This window comes from Somniosus microcephalus, chromosome 5 (genome assembly GCF_052327205.1).
Source record: "Somniosus microcephalus isolate GS21.2 chromosome 5, FLI_Smic_1.0, whole genome shotgun sequence".
Lineage (NCBI taxonomy): Eukaryota > Metazoa > Chordata > Chondrichthyes > Squaliformes > Somniosidae > Somniosus > Somniosus microcephalus.
The window spans coordinates 97,300,567-97,322,949 of record NC_140991.1 but is presented as its reverse complement, the minus strand read 5'-3'; the positions used below and the strand labels follow the sequence as shown (position 1 = coordinate 97,322,949).

Here is a 22,383-nt window from a genome sequence, read left to right as displayed (position 1 = left end):
TTCTATGAACTTAATGAGTATTAAATGGAGGGAAGGGAGGAGGTTAAAAGAAAGTGGGGGAGCGCGAGGTAGAAACATAGAAGATAGGAGCAGGAGTAGGCCATTCGGCCACTTGAGCCTGCTCCGCCATTCAATGAGATCATGGCTGATCATCCAAATTCAGTATCCTGTCCCTGCCTTCTCCCCATATCCCTTGATCCCTTTAGCCTTAAGAAATATATATAACTCCTTCTTGAATATATTTAATGAATTGGCCTCAACTGCCTTCTGTGGTAGAGAATTCCACAGGTTCACCACTCTCTGAGTGAAGAAATTTCTCATCTCTGTTCTAAATGGCTTACCCCTTATCTTTAGACTGTGACCCCTGGTTCTGGACTCCCCTGCCATCGGGAACAACCTTCCTGCATCTAGTCTGTCTAGTCCAGTTAGAATTTTATAAGTTTCAATGAGATCCCCTCTCATTCTTCTAAATTCCAGCGAGTATAAGCCCAATCGACCCAATCTCTCCTCATACGTCATTCCTGCCATCCCAGGTATCAGTCTGGTGAATCTTCACTGCACTCCCTCCATGGCAAGAACATCCTTCCTCAGATAAGGCGACCAAAACTGCACACAATACTCAACGTGTGGTCTCACCAAGGCCCTGTACAACTGCAGCAAGACATCCTTGTTCCTGTACTCGACTCCTCTCACTACAAAGGCCAACATACCATTTGCCTTCTTAGCCGCCTGCTGCACCTGCATGCTTACCTTCAGCGACTGGTGCACAAGGACACCCAGGTCTCGTTCCCCTTCTCCCAATATATTGCCGTTCAGATAATAATCTGCCTTCCTGTTTTTGCCACCAAGTGGATAACCTCGCATTTATCCACATTATACTGCATCTGCCATACATCTGCCCAATCACCCAACCTGTCCAAATCATACTGGAGTTTCTCTGCATCCTCCTCACAGCACACACGCCCACCCAGCTTTGTGTCGTCTGCAATCTTGGAGATATTACATCTAGTTCCCTCGTCTAGATCATTAATATATATATTGTGAATAGCTGGGGTCCTAGCACCGATCCCTGCCGCACCCCACTAGTCACTGCCTGCCACTCGGAAAAAGAGCCGTTTATTCCAACTCTTTGCTTCCAGTCTGCCAACCAGTTCTCTATCCAAGTCAGTACCTTACCTCCAATCCCATGTGCTTTAACTTTACACGCTAATCTCTTATGCGGGACCTTATCGAAAGCCTTCTGCAAGTCCAAATACACCACATCCACTGGTTCTCCCTTATCTATTCTACCAGTTACATCCTCAAAAAATTCCAGTAGATTAGTCAAGCATGATTTAACTTTCGTAAATCCATGTTGACTTTGTCCGATCCGGTCACTGTTTCCCAAGTGCTCTGCTATTACATCTTTTATAATGGACTCTAGCATTTCCCCCACTACCGATGTCAGGCTTACCGGTCTATAATTCCCTGTTTTCTCTCTACCACCTTTTTTGAATAGTGGGGTAACATTAGCTACCCTCCAATCCATGGGAACTGTTCCAGTATCTATAGAATTTTGGAAGATGACCAGCAATGCATCTACTATTTCTAGGGCCACTTCCTTAAGTACCCTAGGATGTAGATTATCAGGCCCTGGGGATTTATCGGCCTTCAATCCCGTCAATTTCCTTAACACCATTTCCCTACAAATACTGATTTCATTCAGTTCCTCCCTCTCATTAGACCCCAACATCTCTGGGAGGTTATTTGTGTCCTCCTTTGTGAAGTCAGAACCAAAGTATGTATTTAATTGGTCTGCCATTTCTTTGTTCCCCATTATAAATTCCCCTGATTCTGACTGCAAGGGACCTACGTTTGACTTCACCAATCTTTTTCTCTTCACATATCTATAGAAGCTTTTACAGTCAGTTTTTATGTTCCCTGCAAGCTTACTCTCATATTCAATTTTCCCCTTCTTAATTAATCCCTTTGTCCTCCTTTGTTGAATCCTAAACTGCTGCCAATCCTCAGGTATACTGCTTTTTCTGGCCAATTTATATGTCCTCTCCTTGGATCTTATGCTATCCCTAATTTCCCTTGTTAGCCACGGTTGAGTCACCTTTTTTGTTTTATTTTTATGCCAAACAGGGAGCGGATTAAGAGGAGGGGTGAATGAAATGGGGAAGGCTGATGGAAAGGAAGGGGGAGTAAGGGGGGAAGGGCGGAGAAAGTGGGATGGCGAAGAGAGGGGGCAGAGGAAGAGAAAGTGAGAGAGAAGTAAGGAGACAGAAAGGGTGGGGACAGGAGATGGAAAGAGGGGCGCAGAGAGTAGAGACAGAGAGAGGGTAGAGAGAGAAAGGAAAAGAGGAGTTGAAGAGTGAAGGGGCCGCGCGGAGGGGGCCGCGCGGAGGGAGAGGGAGGGGGGCCGCGCGGAGGGAGAGGGAGGGGGGCCGTGCGGAGGGAGCCGCACAGAGGGAGGGGGCCGCGCGGAGGGAGCCTAACGCAGGGAGAGGGAAGGGGCCCGCACGGAGGAAGAGAGAGGGGGGTCGCATGGAGGGAGAGGGCCGCATGGAGGGAGAGGGAGGGGGCCGCATGGAGGGAGAGGGAGGGGGCCGCATGGAGGGAGAGGGCCGCACGGAGGGAGGGGGATCGCACGGAGGGAGAGGGGTCGCACGGAGGGAGAGGGGTCGCACGGAGGGAGAGGGAAGGGGCGCACGGAGGGAGAGGGAAGGGGTGCACGGAGGGAGAGGGAAGGGGCGCATGGATCAAGTGACTGAACATCGTAACATAGAAGATAGGAGCAGGAGTAGGCCATTCGGCCCCTCGAGCCTGCTTCGCCATTCAATGCGATCATGGCTGATCATCCAAATTCAGTACCCGGTCCCTGCTTTCTCCCCATACCCCTTGGTCCCTTTAGCCTTAAGAAATATATCCAACTCCTTCTTGAATACATTTAATGAATTAGCCTCTACTGCCTTCTGTGGTAGAGAATTCCACAGGTCACCACTCTCTGGGTGAAGAAATTCCTCCTCATTTCTGTCCTAAATGGTCTACCCCTTATCCTTAGACTGTGACCCCTGGTTCTGGACTCCCCGACCATCGGGAACATCCTTCCTGCATCTAGTCTGTCCAGTCCTGTCAGAATTTTATAAATTTCAATGAGATCCCCTCTCATTCTTCTAAACTCCAGCGAGTACAAGCCCAATCGACCCAATCTCTCCTCATACGTCATTCCTGCCATCCCAGGTATCAGCCTGGTGAATCTTCGCTGCACTCCCTCCATGGCAAGAACATCCTTCCTCAGATAAGGCGACTGAAACTGCACACAATACTCAAGATGTGGTCTCACCAAGGCCCTGTACAACTGTAGCAAGACATCCTTGTTCCTGTACTCAAACCCTCTCGCTACGAAGGCCAACATACCATTTGCCTTCTTAACCGCCTGCTGCACCTGCATGCTTACTTTCAGCGACTTGTGCACAAGGACACCCAGGTCTCGTTGCACTTCCCCGTCTCCCAATCTATTGCCATTCAGATAATAATCTGCCTTCCTGTTTTTGACACCAAAGTGGGGAACCTCGCATTTATCCACGTTATATTGCATCTGCCATGCTTTTGCCCAATCGCCCAACCTGTCCAAATTATACTGGAGTTTCTCGGCATCCTCCTCACAGCACACACGCCCACCCAGCTTTGTGTCGTCTGCAAATTTGGAGATATTACATCTAGTTCCCTTGTCTAGATCATTAATATATATTGTGAATAGCTGGGGTCCAAGGACCGATCCCTGCGGTACCCCACTAGTCACTGCCTGCCACTCGGAAAAAGACCCGTTTATTCCAACTCTTTGCTTTCTGTCTGTCAATTCGTTCTCTATCCAAGTCAATACCTTGCCCCCAATCCCATGTGCCTTAACTTTACACGCTAATCTCTTATGCGGGACCTTATCGAAAGCCTTCTGAAAGTCCAAATTTACCACATCCACTGGTTCTCCCTTATCTATTTTACCAGTTACATCCTCAAAAAATTCCAGTAGATTAGTCAAGCATGATTTACCTTTTGTAAATCGCAAGTACAACACTGCACCCAGAGACGAAAAGTTTCAGCCACAGTATTAATGTTTATTCGTACACAACACCAAATAGGGGCATACATTTTCCTCCTGATAAAAGAATATACATAATATCTGGAAATAAAACTGTATATTATTGAAATTAATTTCATTCTCTTATAGGTTACCTATATGAAAACTGGATAGGAAACCTGTGAAGCTGAACTGGTTCTGGACCTCCCGCATACTTTGTGGAAGGGCACTTATAATCAAACATTGAATATTAAATTCTAAATAAAACTTGTCATACAATACTTGGCAGTTAGTGGGATCCTGTTAGTGTAGATATTAATTGATAGGAAGCATTTAAACACTGCTGCTTAAAAGAACCATTTAGACTGCAGTTGCTTTTGTACAGGTACAGTTCTTAGTCTGTTCATTTTCATGCCGTTAACTAGCTACAATGGTTCCATCTGCACCCAATTACATGGCTAGTATAATTATTTTGAATACATTGTTCACACGTTCACATTGCTGAAGAATATAACCAGTCTCAAGCAACGCAATTTGAGAACTCTGCACTCTCACCAGCCAAAGCAAATACACTGTTAGAGATCAGTTGATAACTTGAATTCTTGAGCACAATGGCTGTCAGCTGGGGTCAGATCATGTACTTTTCAAAAATTATTTATTGTGAAGGCTCATTTCAAAAGGTATTCCCATGCAAAGGCTTTTTCTGGTATATTCACATCTTTCACATTTTACATTGAACTTTGAGAAGCAAAATACTAATAAAGAATCTTAAATTACATCAGCCATTGGAACTTTACAGATATCCTGTACTCAACATTGGGCCATTACTGTGTTTTTCCTGGATATAATGGTGTGATGGTGTAGCAAGATCAAAGTGCTACCTCAGAATTTTTTTTAACTCACCACTGTCGTCATCTTTTACTAGTTCATTTTGTAATGGATCTATCCCAGTTTCTTGAGCATCTGTTTCCAGAGGGTGTCTAGTTTCAAAAGTTGAAATCCTACTCGATGAGGACAACATCTTGACAGTTATGAGGACAACATCTTGACAGTTACCTGTAGCACCCAACTGAATTACCTACAAGCAGAAAAGAGTTATACGTTGGCACTGAAGAATCAATCTAGCATGTCACAGTTATTTGATAGTCTAACAGTCATCCTAAGCTGTATAGCTCAGTGCTACACAATTTTGAATGAGGTGCCCACACAAGATTCCTGGTGTTACTAGAGACAGATTCAGAAGTAAGAAGATATTGCAATAGCTCGGAATACAGCAAGACATAACAGAAGTATATTAATTTTCAGAAAACATCTGAATATGCCACATAAGAAACTGGTTACAAAAACTAAGGCACATGGTGTTAAAAGGAAATGTAATCACATGGAGAGAGAACATTTTGAGGACAGAAAGCAAGAAGTAGGGAAAATTGATATTTTTCAGGTTAGTGGGCTATGGGTAGAGGTGTGCCCCAGGAATCTGTGCTGGAACCCATTTTGTTTTTCATTTACATAAATAATTTGAATATAAAAGTTTACTGATGAAGGTCTGACGATATAACAAGGAAACCTGGAATTACTTCAAGTAATAATTTGCTGCCTCAGGTTGATGAGGCATCTATATTTATAAAAGCATCTCAACTCTGAGCAAGCAGATCATATCGAGAGCCATAGAATAAACGAAAGAGCCATAGAATAAATGAAAGGTGTACTGAATGACGGGCCAAAAAAGACTATTTGTAGTTGGGAATGATTTAGCAACTAAGGAGACTGGGAAGGGTATCACTGTACAAAATCTAAATATTAGAAGACCAGTTAAAAGATCAATTCACCAGTTGTACATATCTGAGATCCGATCCAAACTACATAATTCAGTATTGTAATATAAATAATATTCTCAAACTCTAAACAATTAGTGAAATATAGCCAAATCTATAGTTCCAGTTGGATCATCTCCTTATTAAGAACATAACCATATATCATACAACTTGATGAATAACGTGCCTCTTGAACACTCCTGTAATTTTTTGATGCCAAAAGTTCCATCCAAATGAAGCAATTCAATCATCTGATGACTCAAAAATTTTGGTTTTCGATTTATCTAAGGAACTAACTGCTTCTTTATTTAGCCACTGTCTGATCATATTCTCCCATCCAACCAGAAAGCAACAAATAAGTCTATGAACCAAAGTCAGAACCAAACAACTGCAGTGTTGCTTGCTGACTTGAAACTTACAAACCATGCAGTGATTGATGGCAGCAGCAACCAATTAACCAGCCAATAGGCAGTGCTCACAATCTCAGTTTGGAAATAGAACAATTCTCTCCATGTTTAGCAATATTCTTCTTGACCTACACTTGCCTTCAGCTACAGCTATTGTAAGGCAAGTTAGCTGGCATATTATCTCTTGCTGTTACAAGTTGTAAGTATCAAATTCCACAATGAATTTAGGACAGTACTGCATAAATAGCCAGTTAAAATAGTAGTTCTAGGACGTACTCTAATCTCATTATGGGTCACAAAGTGGTTCATACAAATTACATCTGTGCAAGTAGCAGATTCTGCTTGGTTAATTATTTCTTCTCTGACAATAGCCAGTTCTAAATACAATGCTTTGTACGTGGAATTTGTCCTGGTGCCATCGGTATTTCCCACACTTAGGTAATCCTTGATTATGAAAGCTGGATGATCCAGCCCATTTCTAAAGGTGCTAGGAGTGTTGCTTCTCATTCAAATGGTACAGCAGCATGCGATTGATTCTGTTGTTCTGACCTTTTCCCCATTGTGTCAACACTTGAAGACTCAGCCAACATTAGTAATGACATGGGAAGAAAGCTAGGATTTAAATTCACTAGAAACTGGAATTAAAACCCTGCATCCAAGCACATGGCACTGATGTAATACAAACTTTCATTTTAAAGTTGCAAATGTCTGTCCTATCAGTCTAATCAAAGTTGAAAGTATTGACTCTAGTAGTATTCACAAAAATGTAACAAGCTTTAATTAGTAAATTGCGAATTCTAGATTATTATGCCTCTCCTCTGCTGTCCCAACTCAGTGGGACTGGTCTCATCTGTTTCCACTCTTACCCATCCAATCTTAGTCAGAGCATCTCCAGCAATGGCTTCTCTTCCTGCCCCCGCACCATTACCTCTGGAGTCACCCAAGGATCCATCCTTGGCCCCTTCTTCTTCCTCACCACCACCTTCTCAAGGGCAATTTGGGATGGGCAATAAATGCTGGCCTTGCCAGCGACGCCCACAACCCATAAACGAATTTGAAAAAATCCACATGTTGCCTCTTGGCAACATCATCCGAAAACATGGGGTCTGGTTCGACATTACCAGACCATGCAAAGCCTCGGCATCCTATTCAACCCCGAGTTGAGCTCCCAACCCCATATCCTCTATATCACAAAGGCTGCATATTTCCACCTTTGCAACATTGCCCATCCCTGCCCCTGCCCCCACCCACCTGCTGCTGAAACTTCATCCATGCCTTTGTCACCTCCAGACTTAACTATTGTAATGCTCTCCTGGCCAACCTCCCATCCTCCATAAGCTTTCTCCACCTCCAAAACTCTGCTGTCCACATTCTATCCTGCACCAAGTTTCATTTCCCCATCACCACTGTGCTCGCAGACCTACATTGACTCCTGGTCCCCCAACGCTTCATGGATCCCTTCATGGCCTTAGCCCTCCCAATCTCTGTACCCTCCTCTCTAAAAACTGCATTTCTCAACTCTAGCTTCGTGCATCCTCACTCCCTTTGCCCTAACAATGGTGTCAGTGCCTTCAGTTGTCTTGGTCCTACACTCTGGAATTCCTTCCTGAAGCCTCTCCACCTCCCTTTCCTTCTTAAAACGATCCTTAAAACCCACTTCTGACCAAGCTTTTAATCACCCCATCCATGAATCTTCTTTTTGGGCTCAGTGTCCAATTTTGTCTGATTACATTTCTGTGAAGTGAAGTGGGACCTTTTTATATGTTACATGCAAGATGTTGTTATATTTGTATGTTCACCAGAGCCTTTACCCTTGAATAAAAATATGCTTACTTTTCCTCCAGCCCAGTGTATACGAATTACAAATTTATTTTATATATAAATATAAGTTTCAGGAGGAGGTACATAGGAAGATATTTGGAAAAAGACAAAAAATAACTGCCTTACCACAGCTAAGACAAGTAAAGACATATATTGAATAAAAATATCACAAGCCTACAAAATAATGGCTCTGGTCAAGGCCCAAATTTCAACAGCAAAGCTGGTTACTTTTTACACTTGAATATATAATTACTCTGCACATTCTAGTATAAATATCCTATGAATTATGTGATATTATTCTACTTTGAGAGTCTCAAAATCAACCAGATATTTTTATGAAGGTCACTGGGACATCACTTTTAATTTGAGAACCATCTCTTCCATAATGCAATCTTAATGGTAAGATTTATTTTCTCAATATCAACATCAGTTATTATACAGGTACACTATCCCTTATCTGAAAGCCTTGGGACCAGCTGAGTTTCGGTTTTCGGAATTTTTCGGATTTCAGAAGGTATTATTATAAGACTGGAAAATTTGTATTTAATATAAATTTTAAAAGTTCAGGCTACCTCTTGCGACTGTTCCGTGTCTCATTCCCCTTCCTGCTTCTCTGGAAAGCCGGATATCGGCTGACTCCTGCTAAGCTGGTCCGCAAATCAGGTCGGGGGTTGGGGGGGGGGGGGGTGGAGAAAAGAATATCGGACGGGCCGCTGTATTGTTGGGTTCACTCTCCCGGTACCTCCTTCACACTGCCCGGCTCGGCCTGCAATCTCCTACCCAGGAGGGAACTCTGTGACCCTCTGCCCTGCTCAGCGTAAGTCGTGCGCCACTCTGGTCATGTCGTGCGCACGACTTACGCTGAACGAAAAAACTTTCGGTTTTTAGAGGTTTTCGGAAGTTCAGATAAAGGATAGTCTACCTGTATTATACAAAAGCTACCATGATAGATGTTAAATGGTGGATTTTACTTTTGGGTTCTGTCATAATATTCCACTCAAGTTGCACTCTTGTGGTATTGTATCATCAGAACCAACTGATTAAATTATAAAATATTCAAATGCTTTTTTTAAAATCAAAAGTTACCTATCATTAGAAACATAGAAGATAGGAGCAGGAGTAGGCCATTCGGCCCCTCGAGCCTGCTCCGCCATTCAATGCGATCATGGCTGATCATCCAATTTCAGTACCCGGTCCCTGCTTTCTCCCCATACCCCTTGATCCCTTTAGCCTTAAGAAATATATCGAAATCCTTCTTGAATATATTTAATGAATTGGCCTCTACTGCCTTCTGTGGTAGGGAATTCCACAGGTTCACCACTCTCTGGGTGAAGAAGTTCCTCCTCATTTCTGTCCTAAATGGCCTACCCCTTATCCTTAGACTGTGACCCCTGGTTCTGGACTCCCCGACCATCAGGAACATCCTTCCTGCATCTAGTCTGTCCAGTCCTGTCAGAATTTTATAAGTTTCAATAAGATCCCCTCTCATTCTTCTAAACTGCAGCGAGTACAAGCCCAATCATCCCAATCTCTCCTCATACGTCATTCCTGCCATCCCAGGTGTCAGCCTGGTGAATCTTCGCTGAACTCCTTCCATGGCAAGAACATCCTTCCTCGGCAAGAACATCCTTCCTCAGATAAGGCGACCAAAACTGCACACAATACTCCAGATGTGGTCTCACCAAGGCCCTGTACAACTGCAGCAAGACATCCTTGCTCCTGTACTCAAACCCTCTCGCTGCGAAGGCCAACATACCATTTGCCTTCTTAACCGCCTGCTGCACCTGCATGCTTACCTTCAGTGACTGGTGCACAAGGACACCCAGGTCTCGTTGCACTTCCCCTTCTCCCAATCTATTGCCATTCAGATAATAATCTGCCTTCCTGTTTTTGCCACAAAAGTGGATAACCTCACATTTATCCACCTTATATTGCATCTGCCATGCTTTTGCCCAATCACCCAACCTAACCAAATCATCCTGGAGTTTCTTGGCATCCTCCTCACAGCACACATGCCCACCCAGCTTTGTGTCGTCTGCAAATTTGGAGATATTACATCTAGTTCCCTTGTCTAGATCATTAATATATATTGTGAATAGCTGGGGTCCAAGGACCGATCCCTGCGGTACCCCACTTGTCACTGCCTGCCACTCGGAAAAAGACCAGTTTATTCCAACTCTTTGCTTCCTGTCTGCCAACCAGTACTCTATCCAAGTCAATACCTTGCCCCCAATCCCATGTGCCTTAATTTTGCACGCTAATCTCTTATGCAGGACCTTATCGAAAGCCTTCTGAAAGTCCAAATACACCACATCCACTGGTTCTCCCTTATCTATTTTACCATACATCCCCAAAAAATTCCAGTAGATTAGTCAAGCATGATTTACCTTTTGTAAATCCATGTTGACTTTGTCCGATCCTGTCCCTGTTTTCCAAGTGCTCTGCTATTACATCTTTTATAATGGACTCTAGCATTTTCCCCACTACCGATGTCAGGCTTACCGGTCTGTAATTCCCCGTTTTCTCTCTACCACCTTTTTTGAATTGTTGGAGGAAATTTCAAATCAAATCAAATCAAATCAACTTTTATTGTCATTGTTAGTGCACAAGTGCAGTACAACGAAATGTAGGCTTGCGGCTCCCGAGAGTGTACAATTTGGATTAGGACACTTAAACATTTCAACATACATTTGTACATATATATTAGCATAAATATGACCATAATAAAGTGCATCGGCAGATGTGCAGGCTTTAGTGTTTATTTGTGGAGTTCAGTAGGATGACAGCCCTGGGAAAGAAGCTGTTCCTAAATCTGGTCGTACGGGTGCGAATGCATCTGTAGCGTCTTCCAGATGGTAGGAGGGCGAACAGACTGTGGCTGGGGTGGGTAGGGTCTTTGATGATGGACCGTGCCCTCCGTAGGCAGCGTTTCTGATATATATGTTCTATGGTCAGTAGCCGGGTGCCGGTAATGCGTTGGGCAGTTTTGACTACCCGCTGCAGGGCTTTCCGGTCATGGTAGCTACAGCTGCCGTACCATACCGTGATAGTTTGTCAGGATGCTCTCTATAGTGCAGCGGTAGAAGTTAGAGAGGATCGGGGGTGACAGATTACATCCCTTCAGCCTCCTCAAGAAATATAGGCGTTGCTGGGCCTTCTTCACCAGAGAGGAGGTGTTGAGGGACCAGGAGAGGTCTTCCGTGATGTGGACTCCGAGGAACTTAAAGCTGGCCACCCTTTCCACCTCCGCCCCATTGATGTGGATGGGGGTGTGACTTCCGCCTTTGGACTTCCTGAAGTCCACGATTATTTCCTTTGTTCTCTTGGTGTTAAGGGCCAGGTTGTTGTCGGCGCACCACTTCACGAGATGCTGGACCGCCTCCCTGTAGGCTGACTCATCGTTGTTGGTGATCTGGCCTACTACCGTGGTGTCATCTGCAAACTTGATGATGGTGTTGGAACCATTAACAGCCACACAGTCGTGGGTGAAGAGGGAGTAGAGGAGGGGGCTCAGCACACATCCTTGTGGGGCCCCCGTGTTCAGGGCCGGGGGGGGGAGGTGTGGTTACCTAATTTGACAGACTGGGGTCTGTTTGTTAGGAAGTCCAGGGTCCAGTTGCAGAGGGAAGTGTTCAGGCCAAGAGTTTGGAGTTTGGTGGCCAGCTTGTTGGGGACGATAGTGTTGAATGCTAAGCTGTAGTCTATAAACAACATTCTGATGTAGGTCTCCTTACCATCTAGGTGATTCAGTGCCGAGTGTAGAGCAGTTGTGATTGCATCCTCCGTTGATCTGTTTGCCCGATAGGCAAACTGGTGTTGGTCAAGGGAGGCAGGAACACTGGCTTTGATGTGGGCTAAGACCAGTCTCTCGAAACACTTCATTATGATGGGTGTGAGTGCGACAGGTCGATAGTCGTTCAGACACGTCACAGCCGCTTGTTTAGGCACAGGAATGATGGTGGCGGTCTTGAAGCATGTAGGGACTACTGCCTGGGCCAATGACAGGTTGAAGATGGCGGTGAAGACATCAGCCAGCTGATCAGCACATTCCTTGAGTACCCGTCCAGGGATGCTATCCGGTCCAGTAGCCTTTCGTGTTCACTCTGCGTAGAGCGCCCCTTACGTCGGAGGTCGACAGAGTGAGCACCTGGTCTTCCGGGGGTGGCAAGGCTTTGGTAGCCGGCTCCTTGTTGTCCCTGTCGAAGCGAGCGTAGAAGTTGTTAAGCTCCTCCGGAAGGGAGGCGTCGCTGACCGGGGGACTGGTGTTTTTGCCCTTATAGTCAGTGATGGACTGGATGCCTTGCCACATGCGCCGGGGGTCCGAGTTGTTGCGGAAGTGATCCTCTATCCGCAGTGTCTGTTTCCATTTGGCAGTCCTGATACCCTTTTTTAGGTTGGTCCTAGCTGCTCTGTAAGCCGCCGCGTCGCCAGATTTAAATGCTGCGTCGCGTGCTTTCAACAGTGAGCGGACCTCTCCGTTCATCCAGGGTTTCTGGTTGGGGTATGACCTGATATTTTTGTGGGTCGTGACGACCTCGACGCAGCTGTTGATGTAGAATAGCACTGTGGATGCGTATTCCTCGATGTCATTGTGGGCAAACATGCCCCAATCAGTGCGTTCGAAGCAATCCTGAAGCTGCGATACTGCCCCCTCTGGCCATACTTTCACTGCTCTCATTGATGTTCTCTCTCTTTTGATGAGCGGTTTGTATGCCGGGGCTAGAAACAGGGAGAGGTGGTCAGACTTCCCAAGGTGGGGGCAGGGAATGGCCTTGTAAGCGTCTACAATGCTCGTGTAGACTTGATCCAGTGTGTTCTCCCCTCTTGTGGGGCAGGAGACATTCTGGTGGAATTTCGGTAGTACAGTTTTTAGGTTTGTGTGATTGAAGTCCCCCGCGACGATAAAAGCTCTGTCTGGGTGCGCAGTTTGTTGTTCGCTGATGGCCCTGTAGAGGTCCTTCAGTGCTAGTTTGGCATTAGCGTGTGGTGGGATGTAGACCGCAGTGATGATAACATTCGTGAATTCCCGAGGCAGGTAGAAGGGTCTGCACCTTACCATGAGGAATTCCAAATCAGCCGAGCAGGATCTATCAATTATATCACTGTTGGTGCACCAGGCATTGTTGGTGTAAATGCACAAACCGCCTCCCTTGCTCTTACCGGAGTCTGCAGCTCTGTCGGCGCGGAAGACCGTGCGTCCTTCTAGTTGTATGGTGGTGTCAGGGATGCCATTGTTCAGCCAGGTTTCTGTGAAGATCATGGCGCAGCATTCCTTTGTCCTTTTCTGTGTGGTGAGATCCAGTTTGATCTCATCCATTTTGTTCTCCAGTGACCTGACGTTGGCCAGGAAAATACTTGGGAGGGAGGGTTTGTGTGGGGCCCTCTTCAGCCTGTTTTGGATCCCTGCTCTCTTACCCCGCTTCTGCTTGCGTTCCCTGCGCGGTCTGCGCTGACTTCTGGCTGGGGAAGGACGCCACGCTGGTCCCGGGGGTCGGGCGATGTCGGGAGGCAGATCAATGTCGCCGAATTTAAGCTTCACACAGTCGGCCCCGATGTCTAGGAGCGTCTGCCGGCTGTACAGTAGGTCAGCCTTTAATTCCCGGATCAGCAGAGTCCAGAAGAGACTCAGGAGGAGGGTGAAACCGTTCAGTCTCGGGAGAGACAAAGCCGCTGCGTCCGTGCGCGCCGCCATTTTTTTTTTTTTTTTTTTTTAAATTTTAAAATGGCACCGTAGTGCCTGCTGAAATACTTGACATTCATTGACATTTTGCAGACGCTGGCATAACAGACAGCTGACTTGATCTGCTTACACCAAACGTGTGATGTCACTTGTACAGAACAGTAATATAATTAAGTTGTTTGCCAACGGTATAATAATATAATCAACTTGTTTTTGACAGAATGTGATTAAGGGTTGCTAAGGTATCGGATTGGCCAAAGTTAAAGGATGCTAAAGTACCAGATTGGCCAAGGAATTAATGTAATATGGTATCTTTCCTGTTTTTAAATTGTATAAAAGGAGCGCGGCTGCTATTGTAAAGCTGAGAAGCTGGCGATTGCACCAAGGGGGTGTATAGCACTTCTCCCAGAGCGCTCTGTAAATAAAAGTGTACTCGCACATTCCAGCAAGGTCCGCAGTAGTCTGAGTTTATTGCTCTATAAGTCGAAGTTGGGTATACGTCGACCCTGTATATCACTGGGTCCGTTCAGGCTCCAATTCGGCGGTAACAGAATAGTGGGGTAACATTAGCTACCCTCCAATCCATGGGTACTGTTCCAGATTCCATCGAATGTTGGAAGATGATCAGCAATGCATCTACTATTTCTAGGGCCACTTCCTTAAGTACCCTAGGATGTAGATTATCAGGCCCTGGGGATTTATCAGCCTTCAATCCCATCAATTTCCCTAACACCATTTCCCTACAAATACTGATTTCTTTCAGTTCCTCCCTTTCATCAGACCCTATGTTCCCCGACATCTCTGGGAGGTTATTTGTGTCCTCCTTTATGAAGACATAACCAAAATATGTATTTAATTGGTCTGCCTTTTCTTTGTTCCCCATTATAAATTCCCCTGATTCTGACTGCAAGGGACCTACGCTTGACTTCACCAATCTTTTTCTCTTCACATATCTATAAAAGCTTTTAGAGTCAGTTTTTATGTTCCCTGCAAGCTTACTCTCATATTCAATTTTCCCCTTCTTAATTAATCCCTTTGTCCTCTGTTGAATCCTAAACTGCTGCCAATCCTCAGGTATACTGCTTTTTCTGGCCAATTTATATGTCCTCTCCTTGGATCTTATGCTATCCCTAATTTCCCTTGTTAGCCACGGTTGAGTCACCTTTTTTGTTTTATTTTTATGCCAAACTGGGATGAACAAATTCTGTAGTTCATCCATGTGGTCTTTGAATGTTTGCCATTGCCTATCCACCATCAACCCTTTGAGTGACATTCCCCAATCAATTCTACCCAACTCACACCTCAGACCATCGTAGTTTCCTTTATTTAAATTCAGGACCCTAGTCTCTGAGTCAACTACTTCATTCTCCATCTTATTGAAGAATTTGATCATATTATGATCGCTCCGACCCAAGGGGCCTCGTACAACAAGATTGCTAATTAATCCTTTCTTGTTACATAATGCCCAATCTAAGATGGCCTGATCTCTGGTTGGTTCCTCGACATATTGGTCCAGGAAACCATCCCGTAAACACTCCAGGAATTCCTCCTCCACAGTATTGTTACTAATTTGGTTAATTTGCTTGGTTCACTATGCTGGTGAGCTTTGGCATTCAGAGTTGTCTTCCACCATCAATCCCAATCTTTACCATTCAGTTTTTGTTCCCATCACCTAGTTTCATTATTTCGTTAATAACTTTCGTAATTGGTGAATTTAGGCTTTCAGCTTATAACTATTGATACTGCTAAAGTTCACCAAGTATCATCATCTACCATCATCATGTTTTGCCAGTCATGCGTGATGAAATCCTCCACTATATCCCAAACACATTATAAGAGTCACAGAACTCTAGTGCATGATTGATTCTCTGGCTATAAGTATATCTTTGAAACACTCAGCAAAAACAATTACATTATAAAAAGTTATCCTGTAGTGCGTATACACTTCCTGTAATGTTTTGTGTCACATTTAATCATTGCATCAAGTTTAACATTCATCCATTTACAGATACAATTTACAAATTTCTAAGTTGATTGGGGGATATACAAATGTATTCCATCTCAAGCAAACTTCCTCCAAGGAAGGAATTTCCTCCTGAAGGAAAGGCAACCAATCAAATCGCTTAAGAAAAATTGCAAATAATTTCATCTGCCATTTTCCCCTCAGTGGCTTGATGTCCAAGTAAGGTTTCAAACTTCATGGAAAAAAAATACATAGTTCACAATAATATTATTAAACCTACCTACAAAGTTCTCTTCTATGTGTTTTAGCAACTTTATTAATGTGTTTACTTGAACTTTCCCCAAAAGCCTAGCCTTGGTGGTTATATTTGACCCAGAGTTGTCAACCTTCTAGGTTCTAGGAGATGAGAGTTTCAGGATGCGGTGTACACAATTTCCCACCACCGATCAGTAGGATTTTGTCACTGCATGTGAAACACTGTTGCCCTGTGACTGACTTTCTTTACAATAATTCCAACAATTGCTTCAAGTTCCCTACATTAAAACAAAGATTACACTTCAAAAGTACTTCATTGGCTACAAAGCACTTTGGGACATCTTGAAATAATGAAAGACGCTTATATAAATGCAAGTTCTCTCTTTCTTTATGCAATTTCTATGTAATTCTAACATGGAAACAGCTATTTATTCTACACACGAGTAATAGTCCTAATCCCTTGTGCTCAACCTGTTACAATGTCCCTTTATCCCCCTCTTTCCTTCAACCATCTATCTAACCTGTTATTAAAAGTCGACACAACCCTCTGTGAAAATGTTTCTCCAGCTCTCGACCCAAAGATTTCCCTACTGCAGATGTTAAACTAACTGGCCTGTAATTACCCAAGTTAGCTCTGTCTCCCTTTTTGAAAAGTAGGTATTACATTTGCCACTCTCCAGTCCTCTAGCACACATCAACTCTCAACAGAATCCTGAAATATAATTGCTGGGGTATCTACTGTATCTTCCTCATTTCCCTCAGTTTCCTTGGCTACATCCAGTCAGATCTCAACACTTTATCCTCCTTTAGCTTAACTAATTTGTCTGATACTCTCCTTTTATTTATTATTATACCTCTCAACTCATTTTTAACCAATTTAGGATTCATCTCCTATCCAGTATTCTTCTCTTTTGTAAACACTGAAGCAAAGTACTTGTTATGTATCCCTGCCAATTTCTGTTTATCTTCTACTGCCTGAATGTCCTCTTAGAGATCCCATCTCATATTTAACAATTATTTTTAAATTGTTATCTTTGTAGAATACTTTACTGTTCCTTTAATATTTTGAGATTCTCTCTTCATACTCCCTCTTTGCTTTCTTATACTTCTCCTAACCTCTTTCCTTATTTTCTCATATTCTCTCTTACTTTTTATCATACTAGGCCCCATATATCCTCCTCTTCAATTTTTCAAACTGCTATGCTCTCCTTACTACCTCTCTTTTTATACTCCTACCAAACAAAATTCAGTTGCTTAGTCCAACTGCACTAATTGACACCTGGCCAGTGACCCGCTAGTTGTTAAGTGCCAATTTACTAGTAATTGCATAATTTTAAATTTAACGTTCAGTTAAAGGGAGAGATAAAACAAAAACACACAGACCACAAGTTCTGAACTGCTTACTCCTACTCACCACTGAATTCCCACTCTAGCCAAATTCCCATTTTGTAAGTACAGGAAACTCTCGTTTAAACTGCACCTAATTATCCGGAATTCTCTAATAACCGGCAAAATTCATGAGTAGGTTTTGAGGCTTCCGTATACTGTATATTTGCGGCTGTGTAACCGGGGTTCTCGTACCTTTTGCTGTGTAACCATGGCTCCTGCACCTCTCGTTGTGTAACCGAGTCCCCTGTACCTGTGGCCGTGTAACCGCGTCCCCTGTACCTGTGGCCGTGTAATGGGGCTCCAGCACTTCTGGCTGTGTTACAGGGCTCCAGCACTTCTGGCTGTGTTACGGGGCTCCAGCACTTCTGGCTGTGCTACGGGGCTCTCGTACCTTGGGCCATTGTCACTCCATGTCCCTTCTTCGTTATCCGGAATTTTTAATCAACCGGCACCATCCCGGTCTCGTAGGTGCCAGATACCAAAGAGTTTCCTGTACCGTTCTCACTCTCTTCCCACCTCACTCCAATGCCAACTGTGGTGTACTCTCCGCTTGAACTGGTAATATTTATATTTATTATTGACTGCTCAATTAAATTGCTTGAATTTTAACTGAGAAAAAAATCAGACAAAAGAAAGGTAGACAAACCTGCAGTGGTCCTTCCCATTATTTATACTTACAAAGCCAAAAAATGAACATCTTTTATCCCTCAATGGAAAGCCCCTCGCCTCATCATTTTAGCTTCACTAGTTCAGGATCTGTTTTTTCTGTCTAATACCACCTGACTTTTGCCACCCTCAAACCATTCCTGGTTGTCGTCGTCTTCCCCCCAACTTATCCCTAGCCTATTCCCAGCATCAGATGGCTGTCACATGTTCCCAAGCTGTCAGCCTGGGTCCGATCCTGAAGCTGGCATTAAGTGCGTACAACAATTTAAATACTGCTGAAATAGTCAGTAAGTACAGCAAGAGCAGATTTTGTGCTTCAGGCAGGGACCCAGGCTGACGGCCCAGTAACTCACGTGGAATTCCTTAACGGCCAGCGAAGATCAAGCCACATTCTCCTAAACTCGCTGGCTGTTAAGGAATTCCAAGCCATGGCCATCTTAAACATGGGGTCATATTCCCATGCCAACTTCAATACTGCAAGACCCTGGGATACGCTCCCAATTGTCCACAACTGCTGAAGTCCAAGATACCTGCCTCCAACCTGCTTACATGTTGCCTTCCATGGTCCTGTGTACCATAGTATGATACAGCACAGAAGGAAGCCATTTGGCCCATCATGCCTGTGTTGGCTCCTTGTTAGAGCTTTCCAATTAATCCCACTCCCCTGCTCTTTTCCTATTTTTTCCTTCCAAGTATTTATTTAACTCTCTTTTGAAAGTTACTGTTGAATCTGCTTCCATCACCCTGGGATTTAAAAAAAGCTAAGAGGTAAAAATAAACTACCTAGGTAAAGGGACATTTAATAAATCAAGGTCACTCATTTATGTTTTTTATGGAGAAATGGATGGCGTTGGGGACACAAAACTGGGGTAGTGGGAATAAAAGGATACAAGAGAAGGAGCTGGGGCATTTAGATAGAATAACTATAGATAAAGAAAAAGAAAGAAAGACTTGCATTTATATAGCTCCTGTCATGATCACCGGACATCCCTAAGCACTTTACAGCCAATGAAGTACTTTTTGAAGTGTAGTCACTGTTGTAATGTAGGAAACGCAGCTGCCAATTTGCACACAGCAAGCTCCCACAAACAGCAATGTGATAATGACCAGATAATCTGTTTTAGTGGTGTTGATTGAGGGATAAATATTGGCCAGCACACCAGTGATAACTCACCTGCTCTTCTTCAAATAGTGCCACGAGATCTTTTACGTCCACCTGAGAGAGCAGACAGGTCCTCGGTTTAACGTCTCATCCAAAAGGCGGCACCTCAGACAGTGCAGCACTCCCTCAGCACTGCACTGGAGTGTCAGCCTAGATTTTTGTGCTCAAGTCTCTGGAGTGGGACTTGAAGCCACAACCTTCTTATTCCTGAGGCGAGGGTGTTACCAACTGAGGCACAGCTGACATTAAGGAATTAGTATTGAAAAAACTGGTGGAACAAAGTGGAAAAGGCACCAGGCGTACATCCTAGACTACTGAAGGAAGTAACAGAGAAAATAGCAGAGGATTTGACTACAATTTTTCAAACATCCTTGGATATGGAACAGAAAGGATAAACCAAGTAACTATACACCAATCAGCCAGTATAGATTTGTAAAAGGCAAATTGTGTCTGACAAGTTTAATACAGAATTCTTTGAGGAAACAATTACACAGAAACAGGCCATTCGGCCCAACTGGTCCATGCCAGTATTTACGCTTCACACGAGCCTCCTCCCCACCCTTCTTCACCTAACCCTATCAGGATATCCTTCTATTCCTTTCTCCCTCGTGTGTTTATCTAGCGCCCCCTTAAATGCACCAATATTAGTCACCTCAACTGCTCCTTGTGGTAGTGAGTGTAGGTCAGTCTAGGATTTTAGCAAAGCATAATGACGGGTGTTTGAAATTTTCATGCTGTGTCCACTTGAACTGTAAAAGTCATTCAGCGGTATAGTTATAGGCTCTGTCCTTCCCATTGACGAGCGTGCGGGTTTGGGGGCCGGTCGGCAATAAAGACCACCGAAATTACAAGCGCGTTGGGAAACCGCCATCATCCCGCCGACTTCCGCATTTAACTCGGGCGCGTTTAGAGGCATGCCACGGACCCGATCGGGAGAGGCGGGCAAACTCATTTAAGTAATTAAATGCTTGCTGAGAGATCCTTAAGATGGCTTTTAACAGCAGCTTTTGGTTTTAACTTCAGGAGCACGAGATTCACGTACCTTGGGAACCGCGCCTATACAGGGGAGGCAGAAGCTCAGGAGCCATTGTGTGAGTGCATTAATTGAGAGCTGGGGTAAACACAAATACTCCCACATAACACCCGATTATTTGGCTAATGGAAAGGCTCTTGCTCACTCCACTTTGTGCAAAGATTTGGCTGGCAGCAGTTTGCAGGCCATTTCTGCAACCTCGGAAGCCACTCTCACATTGATGAGTGGGCCTCTGATTTCCACTTTACCTGGCATCTATTACATCAGCATGGGTGCAGCTTATGCTCTCTCACCTTGGACCTCAGAATCGGACCAAGATAAGCCCCAGCACCACCATCAGCAGCAACCACACCGGCAGCATTCTCCTCAATGACCTGATGCTGCACAGGAGGGGATCAGCACAGAGTGCACCACGCCAGAGGAGATACCCCCAACACAGGGTATACAGGCAGAGGATGAGCTTCCTGGACATGACTGAGCAGCAGTGCGTCAGGAGGCTCACACTATCGCGTCAGGTCATCGCAGACATTTGTAGATTGCTGGAAGAAGACCTGCTGCCCAGAGGAACTGGCGGACACGCCTTACCAGTGGCTGTCAAAGACACCCCTGCCCTCAACTTCTTCACCTCAGGCTCCTTCCAGGGATCTTCAGCAGATATTTGTGGCATCTCGCAGTCAGCCGCCGACAGATGCATCACCCAGGTGACCGATGCCATGTTTGACAAGTCAGCCAATTATGTCAACTTTGCCACTGAAGAGCCCAGTGTTACTGAGCGGGCGTTCGGCTTTGACGCTCTGGCTGGCTTCCCACAGGTGCAGGGCATCATCGACTACACACGTGGCCATCAAGGCACCCCCACATCACCCAGGAGTGTTTGTGACCCGCAAGGGCTTTCACTCCCTCAATGTGCAGCTCGTCTGCAACCATAAAAAGATCATGCATGTGTGCGGCAGATTCCCTGGTAACTGTCATGACTGTTTTGTGCTGTGCCAGTCCACCCTCCCTCAGCTCTTCGCACCTCCAAACAGACTTACCAGCTGGCTGCTTGGCGACAAGGGCTATCCACTGAAGGCGTGGCTCATGACACCCTTGAGGAGGCCAAGTACTGAGGCCCAGGAGTGTTATAATGACAGCCACATGTCCACCAGATGTGTCATAGAACACGCAATAGGCATGCTGAAGATGCGCTTCAAATTCCTCGACAGATCTGGAGGAGCCCTTCAGTATGCACCAGCCAGGGTCTCCAGAATCGTCATTATTTGCTGTGCGCTGCACAACATAGCGCAGCAGCAAGGATTGGAACTGCAAGCGGAGCAAGGCGTACAGCACACAGCCTTTTCAGAGGAGGAGGAGGAACATGTGGAAGACGAGGAGGAGCCTGAGGTGGAGCTAGCACCAGCAGCAGCGCACATTGCTGCCCGAGGGGCCAGGGATGGCTTCATCATGACCAGATTTACTTAACTTGTCCAATGCACTCATATGGTTGCCACATGCTGTACTAAGCTCCCCTCATCCCCAACACCACCACAAAGCATCCCTACAATGACCAAGCCATTCCTGTCACGCAAATTCCCATTGCTCGAGGGTAAGTAATGTCTCACCATTCACTCCAAGTGCCAAAGCCACTTCCAAGGTAGCAGGCAAAAATGGACAAGACTGGAAAGTGGTGCAAAGAAATACATTTATCTGTGTCACAAAAATAACTGAAACTTAACACTAAAATGTGTTCATACACTCATGTGCATACCCTTGTGTGTCTACTTTTGTGTCTTTTTTCTTTTCCGAGCGCTTCTATGAGGTGCAACCTGTGGCTTCAGCAGAGGTAGAGGCAGGCTGCTCACTTCCCTGCGGCGATTAGTTAGACACTTAGACACTTTTGGCGGACGTCCTCTGGGTTTTGGAGCCTGTGAGGGCCCTGCAAAGACTGCTCCTCCTGCAACTGTGCGGGGGCAGACTCGACCATCGGGATCCGAGGCAGCATGTGGGGCGCTGACTGAGGGGGAGGCAACGGTGGAGAAGTGGGAGCGCTTTAAGAAGAGCCCCCCACTTCCATGTCCCCTCTCACCATCATCCCTCTCACGGGTCACCCGCACTTCCCTGCTAGCAAGGAGCTGGAGAGCACCTTGCTGC

The 22,383-nt window shown here is 45.0% G+C and overlaps 1 protein-coding gene and 1 long non-coding RNA gene across 4 annotated transcripts in view; both read right to left on the bottom strand.

Annotated features, from left to right (window-relative positions):
• The window catches only part of tbc1d5 (TBC1 domain family, member 5), a 508,566-nt gene extending 503,477 nt beyond the window's left edge, over positions 1-5,089 (bottom strand). For both annotated transcript variants that reach the window (XM_085988017.1, XM_085988016.1), the window contains exon 1: positions 4,967-5,089. In XM_085988017.1, the coding sequence (XP_085844143.1) occupies positions 4,967-5,084 (118 nt within the window). In that variant the 5' untranslated portion in view covers positions 5,085-5,089. The remainder of the gene's footprint in view (positions 1-4,966) is intronic.
• Positions 5,090-5,094: 5 nt separating this feature from the next.
• The window catches only part of LOC147117219 (uncharacterized), a 309,394-nt gene continuing 292,105 nt past the window's right edge, over positions 5,095-22,383 (bottom strand). Inside the window, exon 4 of one of the 2 annotated variants that reach the window (XR_015078393.1) lies at positions 5,095-5,141. This is a non-coding gene — a long non-coding RNA (uncharacterized LOC147117219). The remainder of the gene's footprint in view (positions 5,142-22,383) is intronic. The other variant, XR_015078394.1, reaches the window with a different exon arrangement.